Source organism: Sinohyriopsis cumingii, chromosome 10 (assembly GCF_028554795.1).
Source record: "Sinohyriopsis cumingii isolate HCF-2022 chromosome 10, ASM2855479v2, whole genome shotgun sequence".
NCBI classification, from domain to species: Eukaryota; Metazoa; Mollusca; class Bivalvia; order Unionida; family Unionidae; genus Sinohyriopsis; species Sinohyriopsis cumingii.
In genome coordinates this window covers 36,689,701-36,716,090 of record NC_142970.1, presented here as the reverse complement: position 1 = coordinate 36,716,090, position 26,390 = coordinate 36,689,701, and the positions used below count along the sequence as shown (strand labels likewise).

Here is a 26,390-nt window from a genome sequence, read left to right as displayed (position 1 = left end):
GTGTGACATGAAACTGCTGTGTTTTCTTTAACAGTATATGAAACTATTGTGTTCTGTAACAGTGTGACATGACACTGCTAAGTGTTCATAACAGTGTGACATGACACTGCTAAGAGTTCTATAACAGTGTGACATGACACTGCTAAGTGTTCTATAATAGTGTCACATGACACTGCTGAATGTTCTATAACAGTATGAAATGAAACTACTCAGTGTTTTGTAACCGTGTGACATGAAACTGCTGTGTTTTCTGTAATACACTGATATGAAGCTGATAGGTGTTCTGTAACAGTCAGACATGAAGCTATAAGCTGTTCTGTGAAAATATGACATAACTATTAGGTGTTCTGTAACAGTATGACATGAAACTGCTAGTTGTTCTGTAACAGTAGGACATGAAACTGCTAGTTGTTCTGTAACAATAGGACATGAAACTGCTAGTTGTTCTGTAACAATAGGACATGAAACTGCTAGTTGTTCTGTAACAGTAGGACATGAAACTGCTAGTTGTTCTGTAACAATAGGACATGAAACTGCTAGTTGTTCTGTAACAGTAGGACATGAAACTGCTAGTTGTTCTGTAACAGTAGGACATGAAACTGCTAGTTGTTCTGTAACAGTAGGACATGAAACTGCTAGTTGTTCTGTAACAGTAGGACATGAAACTGCTGGTTGTTCTGTAACAGTAGGACATGAAACTGCTGGTTGTTCTGTAACAGTAGGACATGAAACTGCTAGTTGTTCTGTAACAGTAGGACATGAAACTGCTGGTTGTTCTGTAACAGTAGGACATGAAACTGCTGGTTGTTCTGTAACAATAGGACATGAAACTGCTAGTTGTTCTGTAACAATAGGACATGAAACTGCTAGTTGTTCTGTAACAGTAGGACATGAAACTGCTAGTTGTTCTGTAACAGTAGGACATGAAACTGCTAGTTGTTCTGTAACAGTAGGACATGAAACTGCTAGTTGTTCTGTAACAGTAGGACATGAAACTGCTAGTTGTTCTGTAACAGTAGGACATGAAACTGCTAGTTGTTCTGTAACAGTAGGACATGAAACTGCTAGTTGTTCTGTAACAGTAGGACATGAAACTGCTAGTTGTTCTGTAACAGTAGGACATGAAACTGCTAGTTGTTCTGTAACAGTAGGACATGAAACTGCTAGTTGTTCTGTAACAGTAGGACATGAAACTGCTAGTTGTTCTGTAACAGTAGGACATGAAACTGCTAGTTGTTCTGTAACAGTAGGACATGAAACTGCTAGTTGTTCTGTAACAGTATGACTAGAAATGGCTAGGTGTTCTATAAATGTATGACATAACCTTATATGGTATGACATTACAATGTTAATAAATGTGAAGAATATTTCTCTAAGACAGTTTTAAAACCATTTCAATTTATTTTAAAGTCTAGGTCACACTGCATAAGATTTATTTTAAAAAATTGTCTACCATTTTCAATGTTCTAAAAACTAGATACTCACTAAGATCAATATTATTTACATTAGGAGATGAAGAAAGTTTGAAATGCTAATAAAAGCTGAATCACTTGACACAAATCAGTCAGCAAATACAGTTTTTAGCAACTCATGATATTGCATTTCTTACTTTATAAATTTTTAATAGTCACAATCAAGAATACTAAAGGTTGATGGAAAATAGACAATGTGAAATCAATAAAATACAAATTTCATATGACCTGACTCAAAATACATAGTAAAAGTATGCTGAAAATCTCGTGTTTGAATACAAAAAACATGCCAGTTCTATATGTTATATACATTATTTAGTAATAATCCTCATGTGGAGATCAAATCCATCCAATAGCTTTAAAAGAATTATCTTATATATTTACCTTTGGGTCTGCCATCCTTACATATAGTATGTAAAAAAAATCTGTAGCTTATGTTCATTAATGATTTAGCCCTTTACATATCCAACTGACTTGGGAACCAATATTCCTAAATGAAAGCCATCCAATTGGCACCTTGATTTGTAGGAAATAATCCATGAAGCAAATAATTAACTTTCCAAATTCTGGTGTGTAGGTACATGATCCAGATTCGTTTTCCAATTTACCTGTTACCTTTATGTCTCAACTTGACTCATTAGACTAGGGCAGGGGATGTTGGCACTAAATAAACTTCATGTGTGTAAGTGCTGTAAAATACCTAACTAACACTCCTTATATACAAACGCTGAGCAATCTCAAGAGTAAATAACTAAGACATGATTTTCACAGTGTTATATTTGCAATATGTGCTGAAACTATTCTGATTTGTTTTCATTCTTATAAATTCATACCAATGATATAAAGACCACTCAGCTGTAGTACAAGTCACACAGGTCATGTATGTGCATTCACTCATTTTCAATTCAATATAAACTGTTCTTTTAAAATCTAACACCACTTTTCTTTTAAAAAAGTCTATTCAACCTTGATTTTTTTAATGATGTGTACCTTAAGTGTCATCAAGAAACTTCTCAACAATAATTATGATATAAAGACAGCTCAGCTAATACGTATCAAGTCAGTACATCTGGGTCTACATTAAGCTGTAAAAGATGCACAGGTGTAGGAGGTCAATGCAGAAAGGACTGCAAGACATATAATTGATGCTGTGCTGTAAAACACCAAACCAAAACAAAACAAGCTACTAAAATGTGTCCCCGGGAAAGGGAAACTACTCTGGTGACCTTGATACTAAATAACCTTCATATGCTGATGTGCTGTAAAATAGCAAACTAGCCCCCCCACCTCCAAGGAAAATCTTAGACTCTATCGAATACTCTATCCTTCATCTTGCATGACAATTTACAGGATTTTATTATTATTATGTGTATATGTCTAGATGTCCTGTGTGTTAACACACCATATATATATATATATATGAAATAAAAAATAACACAAATGCCAATAAATCTGTGCACATACATACATACATAAGACCGCTCTGGTGGCCTAGTGGTTAGAGTGTCCCCGCCTCATATGTAGGATGTCATGGGTTTGATCCCCGTCAGAGTCATACCAAAGACTGGTACTAATAGCTGCTTTGCTTGGTGCACAGTATTAAGAGGTTATTGTTAGGTCTGCTTGGCCTGGTGTCAGGATAATGTGACTGGGTGGGACATCATGCTACATCTGCAGCATGATGCCTATGTGCTAGATATCATTATAAACTGCCACACTACAGACATTGTAGCGATATGACTGAAAATGTGTTAAAGCTTTGTTAACAATCCAAATCACACACACACATACATACATGAGGAGGGTGTGCCTTATAAAGTTTTGATATAATTATGCAACATCATTTAGAGTTCATAAATAACAATGGAACACTGCTACCAGTGGAGGTAACATTGTAATTATTGTTTACCTACTGTACCTGAAGAAAAAGTAATCATTTTTCCCCGATTTTATGTGAAGGAGAGATAATTATTGTTTCCCTACTCTGTATGAAGGAGAATTATAATTACTGTATCACTATTTAATGTGAAGGAGAGGTAATTATTCTTTTTTATTTCTCTATTTTATATGAAGAAGAGGTAATTATTTCTGGTCCATTGCTGTTCAATTTTTAATGAAGGAGAAATAACAATTATTGTTTTCCAACAATATGTGATAAAATAATACAAAATTTTGTAAAGAAACAATTTTATAGAGGTTATTCAACCTACCCTTCTATTGTTTTTCTTCCATCTGACATTGTCAATTTCATTATCTATGACACATGTCAATTTCACTGAATCACCAGGAATGGCTTTAACTTCTGGTTTCAGCTCAACTGCAAACTTGGAAGACGATTTTCTGTACAAAAACAAATATAAAAAAATGCATTTTTGGAAAAAATCTCAATTCCACCCGATGTTGACAAACATATATAACATTTCTTTTACATATAAATTCTTTTTTCACAAAGTATTGATAGGCAAAGAAAATATTCAACCTTTATTATTAAGAAGCAGAAAATATGCTTTTTTAAAGACCTAACTACTATTATTTACTTAAAAATTAAACTGCTTGTTTACTTTTTCTTCTTTAAGCTTTTGGATGCATTCATATATTTATTCATTCTCTAATCAACTGTCATTTTCTTTCAAATAATTGGGACAGTTTTTCTCCTTTTCTAACCCTATTGGATTTCCTTTCATGCAATATTCACATATTTGCCAAAATTCTTATAACAAGTTGACAGAATGGTGTCAGATAAACTCTGGATGTTTGCATTGTTGACTACAAATTCTTATAACAAGTTAACAAAATGGTATCGGGTGAACTCTGGATGTTTGCATTGTTAGACTACAAATTCTTATAACAAATTGGTTAACAGAATGTTGTCAGGCGAACTTTAAATGTTTGGATTATAAAATTAAAAATTCTTCTTCTTATGATAACAAGTTTTCCCATATGTAATACATTTATGTAATCCATTTTCTAATATATAGATAAATGCCAGAAAATGGACTGACAGATTCCTAATGGTCAAAATATCAGTAAGTAAAACTTTGTGTTTACTTATAAGCTAAGTTCAACTGTAAACATACACCCTGATCTGATATATCATAAAGGTTAAAAGGCAAAGAACATACCTGATCTACATCCCATAATGCAAAGAACATACCTGATCTACATCCCATAACGCAAAGAACATACCTGATCTACATCCCATAATGCAAAGAACATACCTGATCTACATCACATAATGCAACAGCAGATCACAATCTAAATTATTTGTTCTACTAATTATACCTGAATAGACCCAGATCTGTGATTGCATTATATGATGGCAGATCTGGGTCGGTGCAGTTTGCTGTAGGATTTTAAATTAAAAGTATGTATGCATAGTACCTGGATGCTTTTTCCACTGTAACCTTCTCTACAGAATCTGCCAGAAAACAATAGAGAAATATTAAATCTGTAAAACAACAATTCTAAACACAGCAAGAACGTAACAGTTTTTGACATTATCAACAAAGCATTCATAAACATTTTGGAAACTGTATTGTAAGATATTAAATGCTGTAAGTTTTAATTTGGAAATAGGTGATGCTGAACACTCACTTGTTTACAGCTTTAAACTGGCAACACACTGACCTCAACAGTGTAATTCATACAAAATTAAAATAGCAATACCTTGAGAGCATAACTGATATGAATGAAACTAACACCACCTTCACAGTGTAATTCATACAAAATTAAAATAGCAATACCTTGAGAGTATAACTGATACAAATTAAACTGGCAACACATTGACCACAACAGTGTAATTCATACAAAATTAAAATAGCAATACCTTGAGAGTATAACTGATACAAATTAAACTGGCAACACACTGACCTCAACAGTGTAATTCATACAAAATTAAAATAGCAATACCTTGAGAGTATAACTGATACAAATTAAACTGGCAACACATTGACCTCAACAGTGTAATTCATACAAAATTAAAATAGCAATACCTTGAGAGTATAACTGATACAAATTAAACTGGCAACACATTGACCTCAACAGTGTAATTCATACAAAATTAAAATAGCAATACCTTGAGAGTATAACTGATACAAATTAAACTGGCAACACATTGACCTCAACAGTGTAATTCATACAAAATTAAAATAGCAATACCTTGAGAGTATAACTGATACAAATTAAACTGGCAACACACTGACCTCAACAGTGTAATTCATACAAAATTAAAATAGCAATACCTTGAGAATATAACTGATACAAATTAAACTGGCAACACATTGACCTCAACAGTGTAATTCATACAAAATTAAAATAGCAATACCTTGAGAATATAACTGATACAAATTAAACTGGCAACACATTGACCTCAACAGTGTAATTCATACAAAATTAAAATAGCAATACCTTGAGAATATAACTGATACAAATTAAACTGGCAACACATTGACCTCAACAGTGTAATTCATACAAAATTAAAATAGCAATACCTTGAGAGTATAACTGATACAAATTAAACTGGCAACACACTGACCTCAACAGTGCAATTCATACAAAATTAAAATAGCAATACCTTGAGAGTATAACTGATACAAATTAAACTGGCAACACATTGACCTCAACAGTGTAATTCATACAAAATTAAAATAGCAATACCTTGAGGGTATAACTGATACAAATTAAACTGGCAACACATTGACCACAACAGTGTAATTCATACAAAATTAAAATAGCAATACCTTGAGAATATAACTGATACAAATTAAACTGGCAACACATTGACCTCAACAGTGTAATTCATACAAAATTAAAATAGCAATACCTTGAGAATATAACTGATACAAATTAAACTGGCAACACATTGACCTCAACAGTGTAATTCATACAAAATTAAAATAGCAATACCTTGAGAGTATAACTGATACAAATTAAACTGGCAACACATTGACCTCAACAGTGTAATTCATACAAAATTAAAATAGCAATACCTTGAGAGTATAACTGATACAAATTAAACTGGCAACACATTGACCACAACAGTGTAATTCATACAAAATTAAAATAGCAATACCTTGAGAATATAACTGATACAAATTAAACTGGCAACACATTGACCTCAACAGTGCAATTCATACAAAATTAAAATAGCAATACCTTGAGAGTATAACTGATACAAATTAAACTGGCAACACACTGACCTCAACAGTGTAATTCATACAAAATTAAAATAGCAATACCTTGAGAGTATAACTGATACAAATTAAACTGGCAACACATTGACCTCAACAGTGCAATTCATACAAAATTAAAATAGCAATACCTTGAGAGTATAACTGATACAAATTAAACTGGCAACACACTGACCTCAACAGTGTAATTCATACAAAATTAAAATAGCAATACCTTGAGAGTATAACTGATACAAATTAAACTGGCAACACATTGACCACAACAGTGTAATTCATACAAAATTAAAATAGCAATACCTTGAGAGTATAACTGATACAAATTAAACTGGCAACACATTGACCACAACAGTGTAATTCATACAAAATTAAAATAGCAATACCTTGAGAGTATAACTGATACAAATTAAACTGGCAACACACTGACCTCAACAGTGTAATTCATACAAAATTAAAATAGCAATACCTTGAGAGTATAACTGATACAAATTAAACTGGCAACACATTGACCACAACAGTGTAATTCATACAAAATTAAAATAGCAATACCTTGAGAGTATAACTGATACAAATTAAACTGGCAACACATTGACCTCAACAGTGTAATTCATACAAAATTAAAATAGCAAGACCTTGAGAGTATAACTGATATGAATGAAACTAACACCACCTTCACAGTGTAACTGATATGAATCAAACTAAAACTGTGATCAATAATTTACTAATAACCCAAATACCAGTATTGCTTTAGTCACTGGATCAAATTTTGTATAACGAATGTTTACCTGCAATAGTGAGAGTCACAGTGCAGGTTTTTGTGCCAGCAGGGGAACTCAGTGTACAGGTGTACTCGCCCTCATCAGAATAACTGATATCAGAAATAATAAGCTTGTGTCCATCCTCAGAACTCTGTAACTTGATCCTCCTTCCTGAGTAGACTGGTTCACCGCTCTTTGACCTATGTGAAAAATTTATCAAACAAAAAGATAAAGTGACCTTTGATGAGAGAAAGATTTATTTACATGTGTGCCGATATTGAGGAAAAATATTAACTATGAACACTAATTGTAAAATGGATATATTTTCTTCGTTCTATTAAATAACAACAACCATCTGCATATAACAACCATCTCTGTATATAGGCCAATTATATAATTTCCAATTTAATTTTTAATTTACCTGCTCTAAAAGACTATCATATCATAATTATTTCCCTTTCTAATAAATCCCTGTTTACTTTGTATAAACAGTGCATAACTTCACTGCATCCATTTAATATTTAATATTTTACAAGTCCTGTAGAGATTATGCGTTAAGTGGTTGGTAATCCTGGTTTCATTACAGAAAATTCAATTTTATGCTAAAAAGACTAGTAAATAATGGTAATGCTTCCATAAAAATACATGGCAATGCTTCCATAGAAATACATAACAAGTTATGGTTAAAATAATGGCAATGTTTCCATAGAAATACATAACAAGTTATGGTTAAAATAATGGTAATGCTTCCATAGAAATGTACACCAAGCTATGGTTAAAATAATGGTAATGCATCCAGATAGGTACATACCATGCTATAGTTAAAAATAATGGTAATGCTTCCATAGAAATGTACACCAAGCTATGGTTAAAATAATGGTAATGCTTCCATAGAAATACATAACAAGTTATGGTTAAAATAATGGCAATGTTTCCATAGAAATACATAACAAGTTATGGTTAAAATAATGGTAATGCTTCCATAGAAATGTACACCAAGCTATGGTTAAAATAATGGTAATGCATCCAGATAGGTACATACCATGCTATAGTTAAAAATAATGGTAATGCTTCCATAGAAATGTATACCAAGCTATGGTTAAAATAATGGTAATGCATCCAGATAGGTACATACCATGCTATAGTTAAAAATAATGGTAATGCTTCCATAGAAATACATACCAAGCTATAGTTAAAAATAATGGTAATGCATCCAAATAGGTACATACCAAGCTATAGTTAAAAATAATGGTAATGCATCCAAATAGGTACATACCAAGCTATAGTTAAAAATAATGGTAATGCATCCAAATAGGTACATACCAAGCTATAGTTAAAAATAATGGTAATGCATCCAGATAGGTACATACCAAGCTATAGTTAAAAATAATGGTAATGCATCCAAATAGGTACATACCACGCTATAGTTAAAAATAATGGTAATGCATCCAAATAGGTACATACCAAGCTATAGTTAAAAATAATGGTAATGCATCCAAATAGGTACATACCACGCTATAGTTAAAAATAATGGTAATGCATCCAAATAGGTACATACCAAGCTATAGTTAAAAATAATGGTAATGCATCCAAATAGGTACATACCAAGCTATAGTTAAAAATAATGGTAATGCATCCAGATAGGTACATACCAAGCTATAGTTAAAAATAATGGTAATGCATCCAGATAGGTACATACCAAGCTATAGTTAAAAATAATGGTAATGCTTCCATAGAAATGTATACCAAGCTATGGTTAAAATAATGGTAATGCATCCAGATAGGTACATACCATGCTATAGTTAAAAATAATGGTAATGCTTCCATAGAAATACATACCATGCTATAGTCAAAAATAATGATAATGCATCCAAATAAGTACATACCAAGCTATAGTTAAAAATAATGGTAAGGCATCCAAATAGGTACATACCACGCTATAGTTAAAATAATGGTAATGCATCCAGATAGGTACATACCATGCTATAGTTAAAAATAATGGTAATGCTTCCATAGAAATGTATACCAAGCTATGGTTAAAATAATGGTAATGCATCCAGATAGGTACATACCATGCTATAGTTAAAAATAATGGTAATGCTTCCATAGAAATACATACCAAGCTATAGTTAAAAATAATGGTAATGCATCCAAATAGATACATACCAAGCTATAGTTAAAAATAATGGTAATGCATCCAAATAGGTACATACCAAGCTATAGTTAAAAATAATGGTAATGCATCCAAATAGGTACATACCAAGCTATAGTTAAAAATAATGGTAATGCATCCAAATAGGTACATACCAAGCTATAGTTAAAAATAATGGTAATGCACCCAGATAGGTACATACCAAGCTATAGTTAAAAATAATGGTAATGCATCCAGATAGGTACATACCAAGCTATAGTTAAAAATAATGGTAATGCTTCCATAGAAATGTATACCAAGCTATGGTTAAAATAATGGTAATGCATCCAGATAGGTACATACCACGCTATAGTTAAAAATAATGGTAATGCTTCCATAGAAATACATACCATGCTATAGTCAAAAATAATGATAATGCATCCAAATAGGTACATACCAAGCTATAGTTAAAAATAATGTAAGGCATCCAAATAGGTACATACCACGCTATAGTTAAAATAATGGTAATGCATCCAGATAGGTACATACCACGCTATAGTTAAAAATAATGGTAATGCATCCAAATAGGTACATACCATGCTATAGTTAAAAATAATGGCAATGCATCCAGATAGGTACATACCAAGCTATAGTTAAAAATAATGGTAATGCATCCAGATAGGTACATACCAAGCTATAGTTAAAAATAATGGTAATGCATCCAGATAGGTACATACCAAGCTATAGTTAAAAATAATGGTAATGCATCCAGATAGGTACATACCAAGCTATAGTTAAAAATAATGGTAATGCATCCAGATAGGTACATACCAAGCTATAGTTAAAAATAATGGTAATGCATCCAGATAGGTACATACCAAGCTATAGTTAAAAATAATGGTAATGCATCCAAATAGGTACATACCAAGCTATAGTTAAAAATAATGGTAAGGCATCCAAATAGGTACATACCACGCTACATTTGGATATGGTGTTCCTGCCACAGTGCATTCAAATACTGCTTCAGCACCAGAAGGCAGTACTGTGTCATGTGGTCTTGTCACAAATCGTGGGGGATCTAAGGTTGTTCTGTCACCAGACTCTCTCTGATGTATGTCACCAGAGGGCACTGACATGCTCATCTGCATAAATCCACCCTCGAATCCTTGTCTTCTTAGAGTCTCTTCAACATGTTGGGCATCAGTAGTTTTATAGCGGACAAGTTCCATGCTCCCCTCAACGTAACAGTCCCACTGTATATTGTATCCTTCCATTACATCCACTGATGGTGGCAGGTGCTTGATGAAGAATGGAGCTAAGGGGAGATAAGAACATCTTAATAGCACTTTGCTACGTTAGAAATTGGAATAGCATTGCAGCAATATATATATATATATATATATATATATATATATATATATATATATATATATATATATATATATATATATATATATATATATATATAATCACAACTTATCTTTACTCTTGTGAAGTATAAAAGATTAAAAGATTAAAAGTATAAAAGTTTAAAAGATTAGAAGTTTTAAAATTTCATTTCTTTTCATACTGCCTCTAATCTTTATGGCACAGATATAAATTATTGCCCTTAATCTTGAATGGGACAGATATTATCTGATTGCCCTTAATCTTGAATGGGACATATATAATCTGATTGCCCTTAATCTTGAATGGGACAGATATAATCTGATTGTTCCTATAAAAAAAATTCTGTCCCATCTTCATTTTTTTCTATTCTATGCAATACATTTTGGGATTTTTGGACAAGAGACTAGTAAATAATGACAAATACTAAAAAGGTTTGCATATAATAAAATATTTCTAGTGAAATCAAAGAGCTACATTCAAGGAGTCAACATATATATATATATATATATATATATATATATATATATATATATATATATATATATATATATATATATATATATATATATATATATATTATCATACCTCGATTACATTGTCATGCTAAAATCATGCATATATCTTTGACTTACCAATTACATTTATGTATAGCATGTATGCTGTACTTCTGGTATACCATGAAATACATATAGAGAATGTATGCCATATCTCTGATATACCATGAAATGTGTATAAAGAATGTATGCCATATCTTTGTTATACCATTAAATGCATATAAAGAATGTATGTTATATCTTTGGTATACCATGAAATAAAATGCATATAACAAATGTATGTGTATCTTTGGTATACCATGAAATAAAATGCATATAACAAAAACATATGCTGTATCTTTGGTATACCATGAAATAAAAATGCATAACAAATGTATGCTGTATCTTTGGTATACCATGAAATGCAAATAAAGAATGTATGACGTACCTTTGGTATACCATGAAATACATATAACAAATGTAAGCTGTATCTTTGGTATACCATGAAATGCAAATAATGTATGCCATATATTGTATATATCTTGAGGTGTACATTTTTAAATAAAGTAAGATAAGGATTGCCAAGTTTTCTTTTACTTAAAAATTATTACATGTTTGACACATTGAAGGGTATTTAAAAAGGAAAAACTATACATATGTGTGTGTGTGTTTTGCTAGTCTTGAGCGAGTTTGTTTTCTTTCTCATATTATTTAGTTGAGACCATTTCCAACCTTGCAAGTACTTTATTAAGTCCAGAGAAAAGCCTTAATGTGGAGTCTTGTCATTTACATTTGGCATCATATCCTATCTTAAGTCTGCATATGAAGATAAAAAGGTTTTTTAAAATCTTGAATTAAAAATAAAATGTTATGGGTAACTTTAATCAAATTAAATAGAAGTTGGAAAAACTCATTATCAATGGCATTACATGTAATAAACTTTAAAGTTTTAGAATTTTTGCTATTTAAACCTTTTTGTTACAGTTTGAGATATTCAAATTTGTTTTGTGACAGTGAAATGCAAATGTTAATAGATTGTAGACTACATGCTAAGTCTAGTGTCAGATCTGTGAATAGCCCGCATGGGATATGCAGACTACATTGTAAGTCTAGTGTCAGATTTGTGAACAGCCTGCATGAGACATGCAAACAACATGCTAAGTCTAGTGTCAGATTTGTGAACAGCCTGCATGGTATATGCAGACTTGTGTTAAGTCTGCAATCAGTTTCTACTTTTCAAGAACATTCCATTTCCATTTCTACTTCTCAACAGCATTTCATTTCAGTTTCTACTTTTCAACATTCCATTTGTTTCTTTTTTTCAACATTTATTTCAGTTTCTACTTCTGAACAACATTCCATTTCTACTTCTGAACAACATTCCATTTCTACTTTTCAGCAACATTCCATTTCCATTTCTACTTTTCAATAATATTCCATTTACGTTTCTACTTTTCAGTAACATTCCATTTCAGTTTCTACTTTTCAGCAACATTCCATTTCAGTTTCTACCCAGGAACTAAATGTTAGAGATAAATCCAGTATGTTCATGCTGATCCATAAAACTACAGTTCTGAATGTAGGCCACATCAAGGATATTACCTATGATCACAAGCAAACATTTCTCGATAACTTCAGGTTTTTTTATTTTTTATAGAGGACACCATACATAAAGAGGTAATACTGGTTCTAACAATAATGCATGCTCACTGCATGTACATATGACTTGAGCCTATACTTCTACATGACTATGAATATATGTATACCTACTTAGTCAACACTCTATATAAAACACATTTAACATATATGTATTTTACAGGCATATGTATAATGCATTAAGAAGAAAATAAAATATATGTATATACCAAACCCTCCTCTGTAAACCGTAACCCCTGAAAATGGTTTATTATGACATCTGTATGGTTGTGAATCAACAAGATTTCAATGAAACATGAAAGACATCAGGAGCTAAATAATTTTACTTTACAATAAACATAATTTTCTATAAACTGAGAAAATGACAGTTATGCAATTACTGACTTTATTTATAAACTCTTCATTATTAATGAATTATTAATGAATTATATATTATTTATATATTTAATTAAAATTTAGTTGATGAATGACTCCTTAGCCAATAAAAAAAACTACATACAAATATTCTGAGGATGAAAAATGTTAACTTTGCAGCACACGTTATTTTTTTTAACAATGCTCATCAATTAGGGAAATACACACATGAAATGACATATTAGCAATTACAAGGAAGAAAAACAAGAAACCATACCAAGTAACCATATTTCTCCAATCATAATCGATGTATGATGACAAACACACACAGATGTGTAAAATATTTAGCCAAATTTTGGTCTAAGAAACTCTTTTCTAACGATAAGCAGACATCCAACTTACACGGTCAACCCCCTGGGCTTAGCAAGTCATGCTTTCCAAACAGGAAGAAATACTACTGTAATAAAGGCTATTATGGTTACGCTGATAGGAATTTTGTTTATTTTTGTAAAATCTTCATATACATGAAGAGAATATAGTAAAGTCAAGAAATATTTTCTGTATTACTACATATCATTAATTAACAAACACAAAGATAAAAAGAAATAACACACAAATGAATTACTTACCAGCACCTCTTTGAGTTAGTGTTCTGGCTATCTCATCATCCCTGAAAGAAAAGTATAGAATTTTTATTGAAATTAGAAGAACCAATATTTGACATGCATTTATCAGCTTGAGGAAATGTGCACCAACATACATCGATGCCATAATAATTATTTTTATTAATTTCTTATATACTTCTTGCCCTCATTATAATCACTAGTTGTCATTAATAACTGACATACTAGTTGGCATATAATTGACACACAAATTGGTATCAATAACTGACAAACCAGAAGGCAGCAGTAACTGACACACCAGAAGGCATCAACAACTGACACACTAGTTGACATAAATAACTGACACACTAGATGGCATAAATAACTGATGCACTGATTGGCATCAATATCTGACATACTTGCTGGCATTAACAACTGGCACAATAGTTGCACGAACAACTGACACACTAACTGCATAAACAACTGACACTAGTTGGCATCAACTGATACACTAGGTAGCATCAACAACTGACACACTAGTTGGCATTGACTGACACATTTGTTAGCATCAAGAAATGACACACTAGTTGGCCTTAACTGACACATTAGTATTCATCAATAACTGACATACTAGGTGGCATCACAAACTCACATTCTGAACCAAACTGATTCATAAGATGAAAGCTAGTGACAGATTATATACATATGTGTATTTATGTGTGGGTGGGGCAAGAGGACAAGTACGGGTACACAAAATTAATATTAACATTATTCAGGTACACAAAATTCAAATAATTTCATTGAAGGAAATTAAGATATCCTTTAGAAAATAGCACATTTTTATTTGACTTCACATGTCTGCATTTAATGGGTCCAAATTCACGGCTGATCATTAAAAGGAAAGAGGACACCTGGCTGTCATAAATACCTCAGTCTGTGTATATTCTCAAATGAGTTGTAATATAGCTTGGCAAAAGTCCACATAATCAACATACATTTAGAAAACATCACTGTTACCATATATTACTGTGGTGAAATCTGTATGGAGAATGCTGCTGTGGGAAACCATTTGTCTTGACAGATCAGTTTTCATGCAGAGATAAATATTTTATTTACTGGGACAACCTCTAATGGAGATGATATTTCTTGATGGACCATGATTTCATAGCAAAAGAGGCTTCTAAGAGAAATGATTTTGATAATTCACTATAGTGAATAATCAAAAATATTTGTTCACTGCAGTCAACAAACATAGATAACATTATGACCAAAACCTTCTTCTGCGATTTAGTTAATTGTTTTGCCTAGTTGTAAGCATGGTACCCTGACACACAGGAATATCAGGTTCAAATCCCACAATGTGCTTTTTTCTTCAATTTTGGGGGGGTTAAGATGCGTTTTTATTTTTGTTTGGGAAAGAGAATTATGTTGCAATTTATATTTTCTGTGCAAATACACATCAGAGTATGAATGACAAACAGCTGACATTACTGAGTGAAAGACATCTCTCCTGCTTCAATCTGTCATACATTTTGCTAGCCAGTGTATTTGAGCACAAAATATAAAATATAATTTGCTTGTTCTAAGTGAATAAGCAATATATTTAAACTTATGGGGATTATCTCAAGTATTTTTACCCATTTGATGAAATATATCTGTTATTTGCTCGATACAAGCAAATACCCTGTATATCATATCAAAACTACTGTAGAAATAAGTATTACATGCTAAGAATACTGATGTGATATGGCAGTTGTAGTATAAAGTAGAAAATATTACATGTTAAATTCTGGGGAAATCCAGAAATTTAAACAATTTTAATTGTAAAGAAAATTTAGGATTACTGAAAGTGAGGATTCTCTTCATGGTTTCTTTTGTGAGGTCTACAAAATATGGAGCTTTGGAAACCTAGTACCCTGCACTACAGGCATTCATAACTTAGAAATCTCCATTAATTTCCTGAATTTCCTTGCTGAAATACAATAATCTGAATACTACTATATGAAAACTTACTCGTCTCTTCTTGGGCTTCTCCTCTTGACCCTAACAGTCACCTTGGTTTCCACAAAGCCATGGATGTTGGTTGCCTTGGCAATGTACTGCCCTGAGTCTGAGGCTACAACATCTTTGATTTCTAACATCTGCATGTTAGCATAGGAGGAGATGCGATGACGGAAATCATATGATAGTTCTCTGGTACCTCTATACCATGTGACTAGAAAAAATGTATAAAATTTAAATATAATAAAACTTTATCAGATTAAATTAATGTCATAAATACAATGATCAGATACAGAGAGAGAGAGAGAGAGAGAGAGAAAGAAGGGTATATAAGTGTCCTGCTTAAACATATCATTATGCAATGTTGGAGTGTTACCTCATCCACTTGACTAGAAAGGATACATTCAGAATGGTTAATAACTCTGTACTTCCCACATGAATGAAGGCACATGGATGTGCATCATTTCTTTTTACACAGGAACCCAGCACCCATAAAATACTGTGATTTTATTTTGGTAAGCATAATTGTCAAAGTTTAGCTAAAACACATCATTTTCATTGGTATTTAAATCTCTGGAAATGTCTTTTCAGATTCTGTAAATTCATAGTTTTCAGGAAATCCACCCAAATATGTACCATGAAAAAGGATCACAATAATCCACATTCTTAACGAGGAGATTATTCAGAAACATTCATTTTTAGTTGATCTTAACTTTACATCAAATGGGGTAACTTATATAAATAAGTGTTTTCACTGACCATGCCTTTAAAGGAAATGGGAGACATTTCCCTACCTGTGGGCTTTGGTTGACCGTCAGCAGAGCACTCCAATCTCAGCCTATCTCCCTCTTCAAGCTCGACAACCTTTGGCAGACGTACTCGCCAAACAGGTGGATTTCCAGGTTCAGTGATTGCTTTTGCTGCCCTTTCCAAAGAACTTGGCTTTCTGGGTGTGATGAGTTCTTCAACAGGTTTGGGTTTGGATGGTGTCATAGAACGTGGTTTGGCTGAAAAAGTATAGGTCGTTCAAGGTTACATTAAAATATTTCAAACGTATTAGTGTAACAAGAAGATTTAATCTAGGAGTAAGACTTTTCACACCATTAATTGAGTTTATACCTAGAGAGGCATTAGTTTAATGTCAATTTTTGAAACAAATAAAATAAGCTTAACTAAATACAGTTAAACTTTATGCCACAGTAAAACGTATCATTAACTAAATTCAGTTAAACTATACACCATAGCAGAATGTATGCTTAACTAAATTCAGTTACACTGTAGACCACAGCAAAATGTATGCTTAACTAAATTCAATTAACCTTAAGGCCACAGTAAAATTACATTTAACTAAATTCAATTAAACTTTAGGCCACAGTAAAATTACATTTAACTCAATTCAGATAAACTTTAGGTCACAGTGAAGTGTACAATGTTGAAGAATGATTCAGCAATCTATCTTAGGAGTACTTACGTATAACCCGCAGACTGGCTGAGCATTTGCTGCGACCAGTTGTACTCTGAGCAGTGCAGTAGTACAGGCCTTGGTCACTCATTTCAACTTTTCTGATTGTCAGTTCAGCAATTTCATCACCAATAACCTCAGTGCTATAGTGACGAGATTCAGAAATGTCACGTGTATCTTTTTGCCTGGAATAAAAAATATTTTAAAAATGAAAAAATTATCATGTACATGTAACTCAATTTATCTACCACTTTTACTAGTATTCCATGGCCAGGCAACCTCAATTTATCTACCACTTTTACTAGTATTCCATGGCCAGGCAACCTCAATTTATCTACCACTTTTACAAGTATTCCATGGCCAGGCAACCTCAATTTATCTACCACTTTTACTAGTATTCCATGGCCAGGCAACCTCAATTTATCTACCACTTTTACTAGTATTCCATGGCCAGGCAACCTCAATTTATCTACCACTTTTACTAGTATTCCATGGCCAGGCAACCTCAATTTATCTACCACTTTTACTAGTATTCTGTGACCAGGCAACCTCAATTTATCAACCACTTTTACTAGTATTCCGTGTCCACTAGTATTCTATGGCCAGGCAACCTCAATTATCTACCACTTTTATTAGTACCCCATGGCCAGGCTTATTTACTACTTATGCTACTGTGACACACTGTTTCCATGTCAACATAAAAAATACATTGAATGCAGAAAAATTTCAAGTATCAAACAACATCTAATTGAACCTTGCCTGACACATGGACCAGGTTTAGATGGAATACCTTGAAACATGGACCAAGTTTAGATGGAATACCTTGACACATAGACCAAATTTGGTTGAAATACCTTGAATGTTTTTTTCTGAGTGCTATGTTCCAGAAAGAACAATATTTATAGACAACAGATTATATACTGATAGACATAGCGACAACTATATTGTACTGCATTACTTAACTGCAGGGATATAAATTACAGAAGTAACTGAGAAATATGTCAGGTATGACTGATTATTTTGGCTGTGTACTGAAAAGGCTGAAACACAAGACATGAAATGTGAGTTTTACCTATCCATTTTCATTCCATTTAAAATATTTGGTTGACTGATATTATTTGTCAATGATAATAAATGTGATCCTTAAGCTGATATAATTATTAATAAAACTTCCCGTTAAAAATTCACTCATGTAGTTTTCTTGCAAAATGTTTGTTACAAACTATATGAGTTTGTGCCTATTGATATAGCTTGTAAGCTTTTATACAAATTGTTTGCAAACACCATTATGTGTATACTATGAAATAAAATGACACTCAAGGTCAACAGTTTTCTCCCAATCACTAGTTCTTCATGATAATATGTGAGTTGGTAAGAGTTTCATAAACTGAAATCATCTAGCCAGTCAATGTAGAATAACTGAAAACATCTAGCCAATCAATGTAGAATAACCAAAAACATCTAGCCAATCAATGTAGAATAAAAAATGTGAAATTTTATTTCAGCAAATAACCCACCATTTGATGGTTGGTGCTGGTTTGCCAACCACTCTGCATGAGAAGGTAGCATTTTCTCCCTCATGGACTGTGAGGTCATGAGGTGGTTCTATAAAAGTAGGTCTTGATATCTTTTCTGCAACAGGTGACTTCTCACTCTCCTTTTGGACTTCTGCAAACATTCATAGAGAACATTATTCTTTTTGACCATGCAGTTATTAGCCATAATTACAATTTAAGTCTCCTATCAAAAGGAAAATGAATATAAAAGGTAAATGAATATAAAAGGTAAATGAACATTACAGGTAAATTAACATACAAAGTAAATGAATATAAAAGGAAAATGAATATAAAATGTAAATGAATATAAAAGGTAAATGAAAATTAAAGGTAAATTAACATACAAAGTAAATAAATATAAAAGGAAAATGAAAATAAAAGGTAAATGAATATAAAAGGTTAATGAAAATAAACGGTAAATGAACATAAAAAATAAATGAAATAGAAAAAGTAAAAGAATATAAAAGGTAAATGAATATAAAAGGCATTTTAAATATAAAAGGGAAATGAAATATAAAAGGTAAATTAATATGTTTTAAGACAAATTGTTTGTGTGGAGATATAAATCTGGCTGTTTTACTTACTCTAATATAATACTGATATTCTCGAAGGGTTTTTCAATTTTATTTTGTATGAAGTTTTTACTTTCTGATATTTACAAACTGTCTGGAATCTAAAGCTGTTGTAAGTTTCAGCAGTTTAAGTTGTGAGGGTTTGTATTTAAAAAAATGATTGATGAAATTTTCTATATAAATGACAAGAGAATGAAATTAAAATGGTAAGTGAGTTTGATCCAAGTTAAAAAATGGCATACATACCGTCCACCTCAAGCTATCATATATACCTTACAGCACAAGCCTACATATATAACCTCCACCTCAAGCCTACATATATACCCTCCATCTCAAGCCTACATATATACCCTCCACCTTAAGCTAGCATATATACCCTAAAGCACAAGCTTACATACATACCCTCCACCTCAAGCTAGCATATATACCCTACAGCACAAGCCTACATATATACCCTCCAACTTAAGCTAGCATATATACCCTACAGCAAAAGCCTACATATATACCCTCCACCTCAAGCTAGCATATATACCCTAGAGCACAAGCCTACATATATACCCTCCACCTCAAGCTAGCATATATACCCTACAGCACAAGCCTACATACATACCCTCCACCTTAAGCTAGCATATATACCCTACAGCAAAAGCCTACATATATACCCTCCACCTCAAGCTAGCATATATACCCTACAGCACAAACCTACATATATACCCTCCACCTTAAGCTAGCATATATACCCTACAGCAAAGGCCTACATATATACCCTACTGCACAAGCCTACATATATACCCTCCACCTCAAGCTAGCATATACACCCTACAGCACAAGCCTACATATATACCCTCCATCTTAAGTTAGCATATGCTGTATATCCTACAGCAAAAGCCTACATATATACCCTCCACCTCAAACTAGCATATATACCCTACAGCACAAGCCTACATATATACCCTCCACCTTAAGCTAGCATATATACCCTTTACATCAAGCTTGAATACATACCCTCCACCTCAAGCTAGCATATATATACTCCACCTCAAGCTTGCATACATACTTTACCTCATACTTGCATGTATACCCTTCACCTCACGCTTGTATACATACCCTCCACCTCAGGATAACATATATACCCTCCACCTCAAGCTAGCATATATACCCTTCACCATAAGATTACATACATACCCTCCACCTCAAGATAACATATATACCCTCCACCTCAAGCTAACATATATACCTTTTACATCAAGCTTGAATACATACCCTCCACCTCAAGCTAGCATATATACCCTCCACCTCAAGCTTGCATATATACCCTCCACCTCAAGCTTGCATACATACCTTTACCTCATACTTGCACGTATACCCTTCACCTCACGCTTGTATACATACCCTCCACCTCAAGATAACATATATACCCTCCACCTCAAGCTAGCATATATACCCTTCACCATAAGATTACATACATACCTTCCACCTCAAGTTTGCATATGCATTCTTTCTCTCCCTCACTGTTGACAGCAATACAGGTGTAATGACCCATGTCACGAAGGGTGGTTTTCTCTATCTCCATAGTCAGCAGTCCATAGTTATTCTACGGGAAAATAAAACATAGTCTAGTACTAATGACATAACTTCCACATATCTGACTTAAAAGATGACAACCACTTAAGGTGAATTTATTTACTTTTATTGGTGGCAATTGTTCACTCTTTTGTAAAACTGACACTTTGCTGGTCTTTCCATTTGTGAATATAATTTTAACTGAGAAAGAGGATCCTTTTGACTTTGCCACATGCATACAAAATGTGAAATTATTGACAAGGACAAACAGTAATTACCTTTATAACCACTTCTGATAACTTAATTTTTAATTTTTTTTGTAAATATCAAATGTATTACTCCTTAATAATTTGATATTTTTGTACAATAAATCACAGAAATCTTAATAATGTGAGATCAAAATAAAAAAAAATGATCTTAGTGACATCACTTTGAAGATTAAAAAAAAGAAAATCTAAATGAAAAATAATGATTTGGCATTAGTATTTTATCATATCATTTGTAATTACTAACTCTTAATCAGGCTTACAGTAATAATGTAATGTGCATCATTTGTGATATCACGTCCATCCTTCAGCCAAATGATCCGTGGGTTGGGTATGCCAGTCACAGAACATGTCATTCTGACCATGCTGCCCTCTACAACATGTTTGTCCTTAAGGCGGGCAGTAAAGTTGGGAGCTTGGTTATGCTTATATTTGGAGACAGGTGCTGCCGTTGGTCGAGCAAATTCACCCTGGTCAGCTGGGCGTGGAAAATCATACTCTGATTCTTTGACTTCCACTTCTGAACGTGAAAAAGGATTATATTAAGTGTTTATCATGCAATTAATTGCAATGGGTGCTGGTCAATTTTAAATAATTGGGTGGAGGGAGAGGGGGAAAAATTTTGTTTTCCCATTAATGGTTACAATTTTAGTACACAAAGACACCTTCCTTATCATTTACCTCTATATCATTAACATTTGCTTTTAGAAGTCAACATTGACAAGTGTCTTTACTTCATTTTATTATCAACTGACCTGTAAATAAAGGATGCTTGTCAGCATCAAATGGTTTTTCGCCTCTTCAGTGTCCTTTACTAACAGATTTCATTTTAGAATTAAAATGAAATGGGCTATAAAAATGGATATCTATGTTTTTTTATTATATTTAAGGAAATATCTGATGAGTGATGAGGAAACAATGTATTGTCAATAGTGACAAGGAAACAAAGTATTGTCATGAGTGTGAGTCTACTAAGAATAATGCCTGATATGTTTCTTTTTCATTATATATTTCTTAAGGCAAAAGCAGTGGTTTTGTAGGACTCTTTTAATATAAAACAATCTTAATTTTTGTTCACACATTTACTGCACAGACTGATACAGTGAACATTGTTGGGTTGGGGGTAGAATCATCACGGAGCAGTCGGTTATGTCTGTCTTCAGACAATACCAGCTTTAAACTAAAGATTTTACCAAAGGTGAGTTTACTTATTAGGATTTTCCTTGTTTATGTTGTGTATTTCTGCATTCAATGTCAATGATACGACTTGCAGTCTTCTTCAGTAACAGACAATAAACCCAAAGTCTGATAGTTGCTGACAGTGAATATCAAACAGTAACAGACAATAAAACCAAAGTCTGATAGTCGTTGACAGTGAATATCAAACAGAAACAGGTCATGTAAGGTCAATCAATAATAATTTGATTGATTTACATGAAAAACTATTTTAAATAAGCTAGAACTGAAAACCTACTTATTGTTTGGAGTTATATTTATGGGATTTCCTTGCTGCTTACATAAAAAATAATGGACAGTATTGTCATATTTCAAGATTCATTTCTTAAGAGAGAAAGACAGAGAGAGAGAGAGGAATGAAGTGGTGATAACACTTTTATTGTCACTGTGGTGATATCACTTTTATTGCACCTTTGTTGATATCTCTTTTATTGCACTGTGGTGATGTCACTTCTTCTCACACTGATACATTTCAATATCTCATAGGTCACGCAATTCTTCCACAGCTTGAAAATATAGTCCTGCTTATATGCAGTAATGTTATGTCCTGGAGTTTTACTGTGTGTGAAACTTACAATATATACATGGTGACAGTATGCATAATTCTTACCTTGTACCCGTATTCTAGCTTCTGTGGTGGTGGAGCCAACCTTGTTGACTGCTCGACACATGTATCTGCCATCGTCCTGTGGGAATGCATCATGGATTGTCAGGAAGCAGGTGCCATCATCCTCAACACTTACTTTGTAGTGACGGCCAGGGTAGATCAACTTGCGGTCCTTGTACCTGAATAGGAGATAAATATGAACATTTCCATAAAAGCTGGTGTTGTCATAATAGGATAAAAAATATACCTTTAAGTTAAAAAAATTTCCAATCTATAAGTTTTCAATATTTCAAAAAATAGCAAATATGGGTAATTAATAAGACTGACCAAAAAAAAAATAAAACTTTATGGATAGCGATTTTAATTGAATTCACAACTACTAGCAGTGGTAGAAATACATTTATCTATCAATCTGCATAATTCTAACATCTGCATGGTGATATATATCTGAAATTAATGTATAGATATATGGTCATTGTGGCCAGCAATAATTGACTACTCTTTATCACTCATGCCTGCCTATGCAGAGATTTCCTTGTTTTTCATGCATATGCATAAACCTGCTAATATCCAATCAGTGTGAGCAGGAGTACATTTTTTCTTGCCACTGTGACTCAACATGACCTTCACTCTGTTTTAATGAACCAATCAAAGTTTCTCTTCCAAGTACATTTTTCTTGCCACTTGTGACTCAACAGGACCTTCACTCTGTTTGAATGAACCAATCAAAGTTTCTCTTCCAAGCACAGTCACTTACTGATCAATAAAATGGGAGATGTATATGAGATTGTTACATGTCTGTGCAAAATGATGTATTTATTTTTATGTGTATGCATGAAAGACATGGCAATCTCAGTATAAGAGCCGTAGGTGACACAGGAGCATAGCAGATTATCACTGTGGCTCATGACTATGATACATAGTTTGCAAAATTAAAATGTTTGCTGGATATGAGGATAGATTTCTAAACCCAGAGGCAAATGTTTCGAATACACTGTTCAAGGCTGTAACTGCTCAAGATTTATCTACTAGTTGGATGACAAGGATTCAAAATGAACACATTTAAAACAACAAATGTGTTCAAATGACAAGAGAAATTATGATATTCAACAATAATATTACTAGTAAAAATCAGATGCCTCAAACTGCCTGAAACTGGCAAAATAATATGAGAATGTGACTTCAATAACATGCACAATTAACAAACAATTAACAGTTTTGTTATTTTCTGTATTATTTGCATACCAGGAACAGCCTTCAGGAAGATTTTGTCTTCATTCCAGTTTTTCTTACTTTTGCAAGTAATATTTTAGACTTTCAGATGGTGAGTGTCCTTGATGGTCAAGAGATATCACATATGCTGAATCAATGAGTCTCCTTGATGGTCAGGAGATATCACATATGTCTGAATCACTGAGTCTCTAGAGTCTCTTGATGAACAGGAGATATCACACATGTCTGAAACACTGAGTCTCCTTGATGATCAGGAGATACCACATGTCTGTGCAAGCTTCAACATGCTTAAAAATTCAGAGATCTGGACTCAGTCATTTGGCTCAGATAGTCACTTACCATTCAATTTCTGGTCTTGGTTTGCCCTTAACCTTGCATTCCAATCTGACAGTGCTGCCCTTTACAATGGTCTCATTCTCAAGCTCATGTATGAATCTGGGTTGTTCCGTATCCTCTGGGATGGCTTCTATAATAATCATAATAAAAAGAATGATATACCTAAACCTGTTTCTTGCTTATCAGTCACCAAAATAATTGGTTTCACAATCAGATTTCCTCATTTTGAAATAATACACATTTCTAGTGGTACTTAAGTTTGTGGATAGTTTAATCTCTACAGCTATAAATAATACAAAGGAAAAAACTATTCCATGTTGAAGTCTTCTTAAGTTTGTGGATAGTTTAATCTCTACAGCTATAAATAATACAAAGGAAAAAACTATTCCATGTTGAAGTCTTCTTCCTTTCACTTAAAAATGTGTGAATAAAATCATATGTGCTTTAAGGAGATTTACATTTTCACCGGAACATTTTGCTACCTGTAATTAAAAGTATAAATGTTTTGCTACCTGTACTTAAAAGTATAAATGTTTTGCTACCTGTACTTAAAAGTATAAATGTTTTGCTACCTGTACTTAAAAGTATAAATGTTTTGCTACCTGTACTTAAAAGTATAAATGTTTTGCTACCTGTAATTAAAAGTATAAATGTTTTGTTACCTGTACTTAAAAGTATAAATGTTTTGCTACCTGTACTTAAAAATATAAATGTTTTGCTTTATTTAGATTATTCATTCATATGATCTGACTATGGTTCATACAATCTGACTATGGTTAAATCTTAAAACTCAGAGAATAATTCAGTACCATTATTTCATACCAGTATTTTCAGTAGCAGTTTCACCTGAATGAAGGATCAATGTACATATGTATTACATCTTATTTTCATATATCCTTTCATTATTCATTCTTTCGTTTTCAAACAATACTAGTTCTTCAATACCTTATGATAAATCTTTTCTCTCTATCCTTTTTGATCTCACAACACATGTTAATTTAGGCAATTGAATGGAATTGACACTTACTGGATACTGTATACATACACACTGATTGAAACAATATAAAATGTTTTTTATCATTCTTTGTATTTCTGTCTTATAAGAAAACAAATACATGTAATACGTAATATTTTCTTATAGTAACCAAGCTGAATTAACAAATAGTTGAGTGTTTATGATCATGAGGAATGTATCAATATGAAAAGGGGGGGGGGGCTTTCTGCATCATATGTGGATCATTTTTTGTTGGGTCATTTAATTCATAGTGTGGAACAACAAAGAGAGAAAACAATGACACTTTTAATCTGATGAACAAAAGTGAAACCACATCAATAAATTAATTAGTTAATTGATTGTAATTTTCACAATCTATTTATTCCCCTCCATCGTTTCTTCTTTATTTCTTCTTTCTTTACCTCTTTAGACATTTGCTTCTGATTTATTTATTTATTCATTCAATTCAAACACTGTTCTAAA

At 32.7% G+C, this 26,390-nt stretch overlaps 1 protein-coding gene across 37 annotated transcripts in view; it reads right to left on the bottom strand.

The window, feature by feature from the left end:
- The window catches only part of LOC149789875 (uncharacterized), a 704,306-nt gene that overhangs the window by 129,134 nt on the left and 548,782 nt on the right, over positions 1 to 26,390 (bottom strand). For 36 of the 37 annotated variants that reach the window (XM_089971883.1, XM_089971882.1, XM_089971888.1 and 33 more), the window contains 14 exons: positions 24,917 to 25,043; positions 23,348 to 23,523; positions 21,765 to 22,021; positions 21,143 to 21,266; positions 19,062 to 19,212; positions 17,554 to 17,729; positions 16,877 to 17,089; positions 16,095 to 16,296; positions 14,109 to 14,149; positions 13,335 to 13,361; positions 10,520 to 10,862; positions 7,444 to 7,616; positions 4,854 to 4,890; positions 3,683 to 3,812 (listed from right to left, as the gene is read on the bottom strand). In XM_089971883.1, the coding sequence (XP_089828009.1) occupies positions 3,683 to 3,812; positions 4,854 to 4,890; positions 7,444 to 7,616; positions 10,520 to 10,862; positions 13,335 to 13,361; positions 14,109 to 14,149; positions 16,095 to 16,296; positions 16,877 to 17,089; positions 17,554 to 17,729; positions 19,062 to 19,212; positions 21,143 to 21,266; positions 21,765 to 22,021; positions 23,348 to 23,523; positions 24,917 to 25,043 (2,177 nt within the window). The remainder of the gene's footprint in view (positions 1 to 3,682; positions 3,813 to 4,853; positions 4,891 to 7,443; positions 7,617 to 10,519; positions 10,863 to 13,334; positions 13,362 to 14,108; positions 14,150 to 16,094; positions 16,297 to 16,876; positions 17,090 to 17,553; positions 17,730 to 19,061; positions 19,213 to 21,142; positions 21,267 to 21,764; positions 22,022 to 23,347; positions 23,524 to 24,916; positions 25,044 to 26,390) is intronic. The other variant, XM_089971887.1, reaches the window with a different exon arrangement.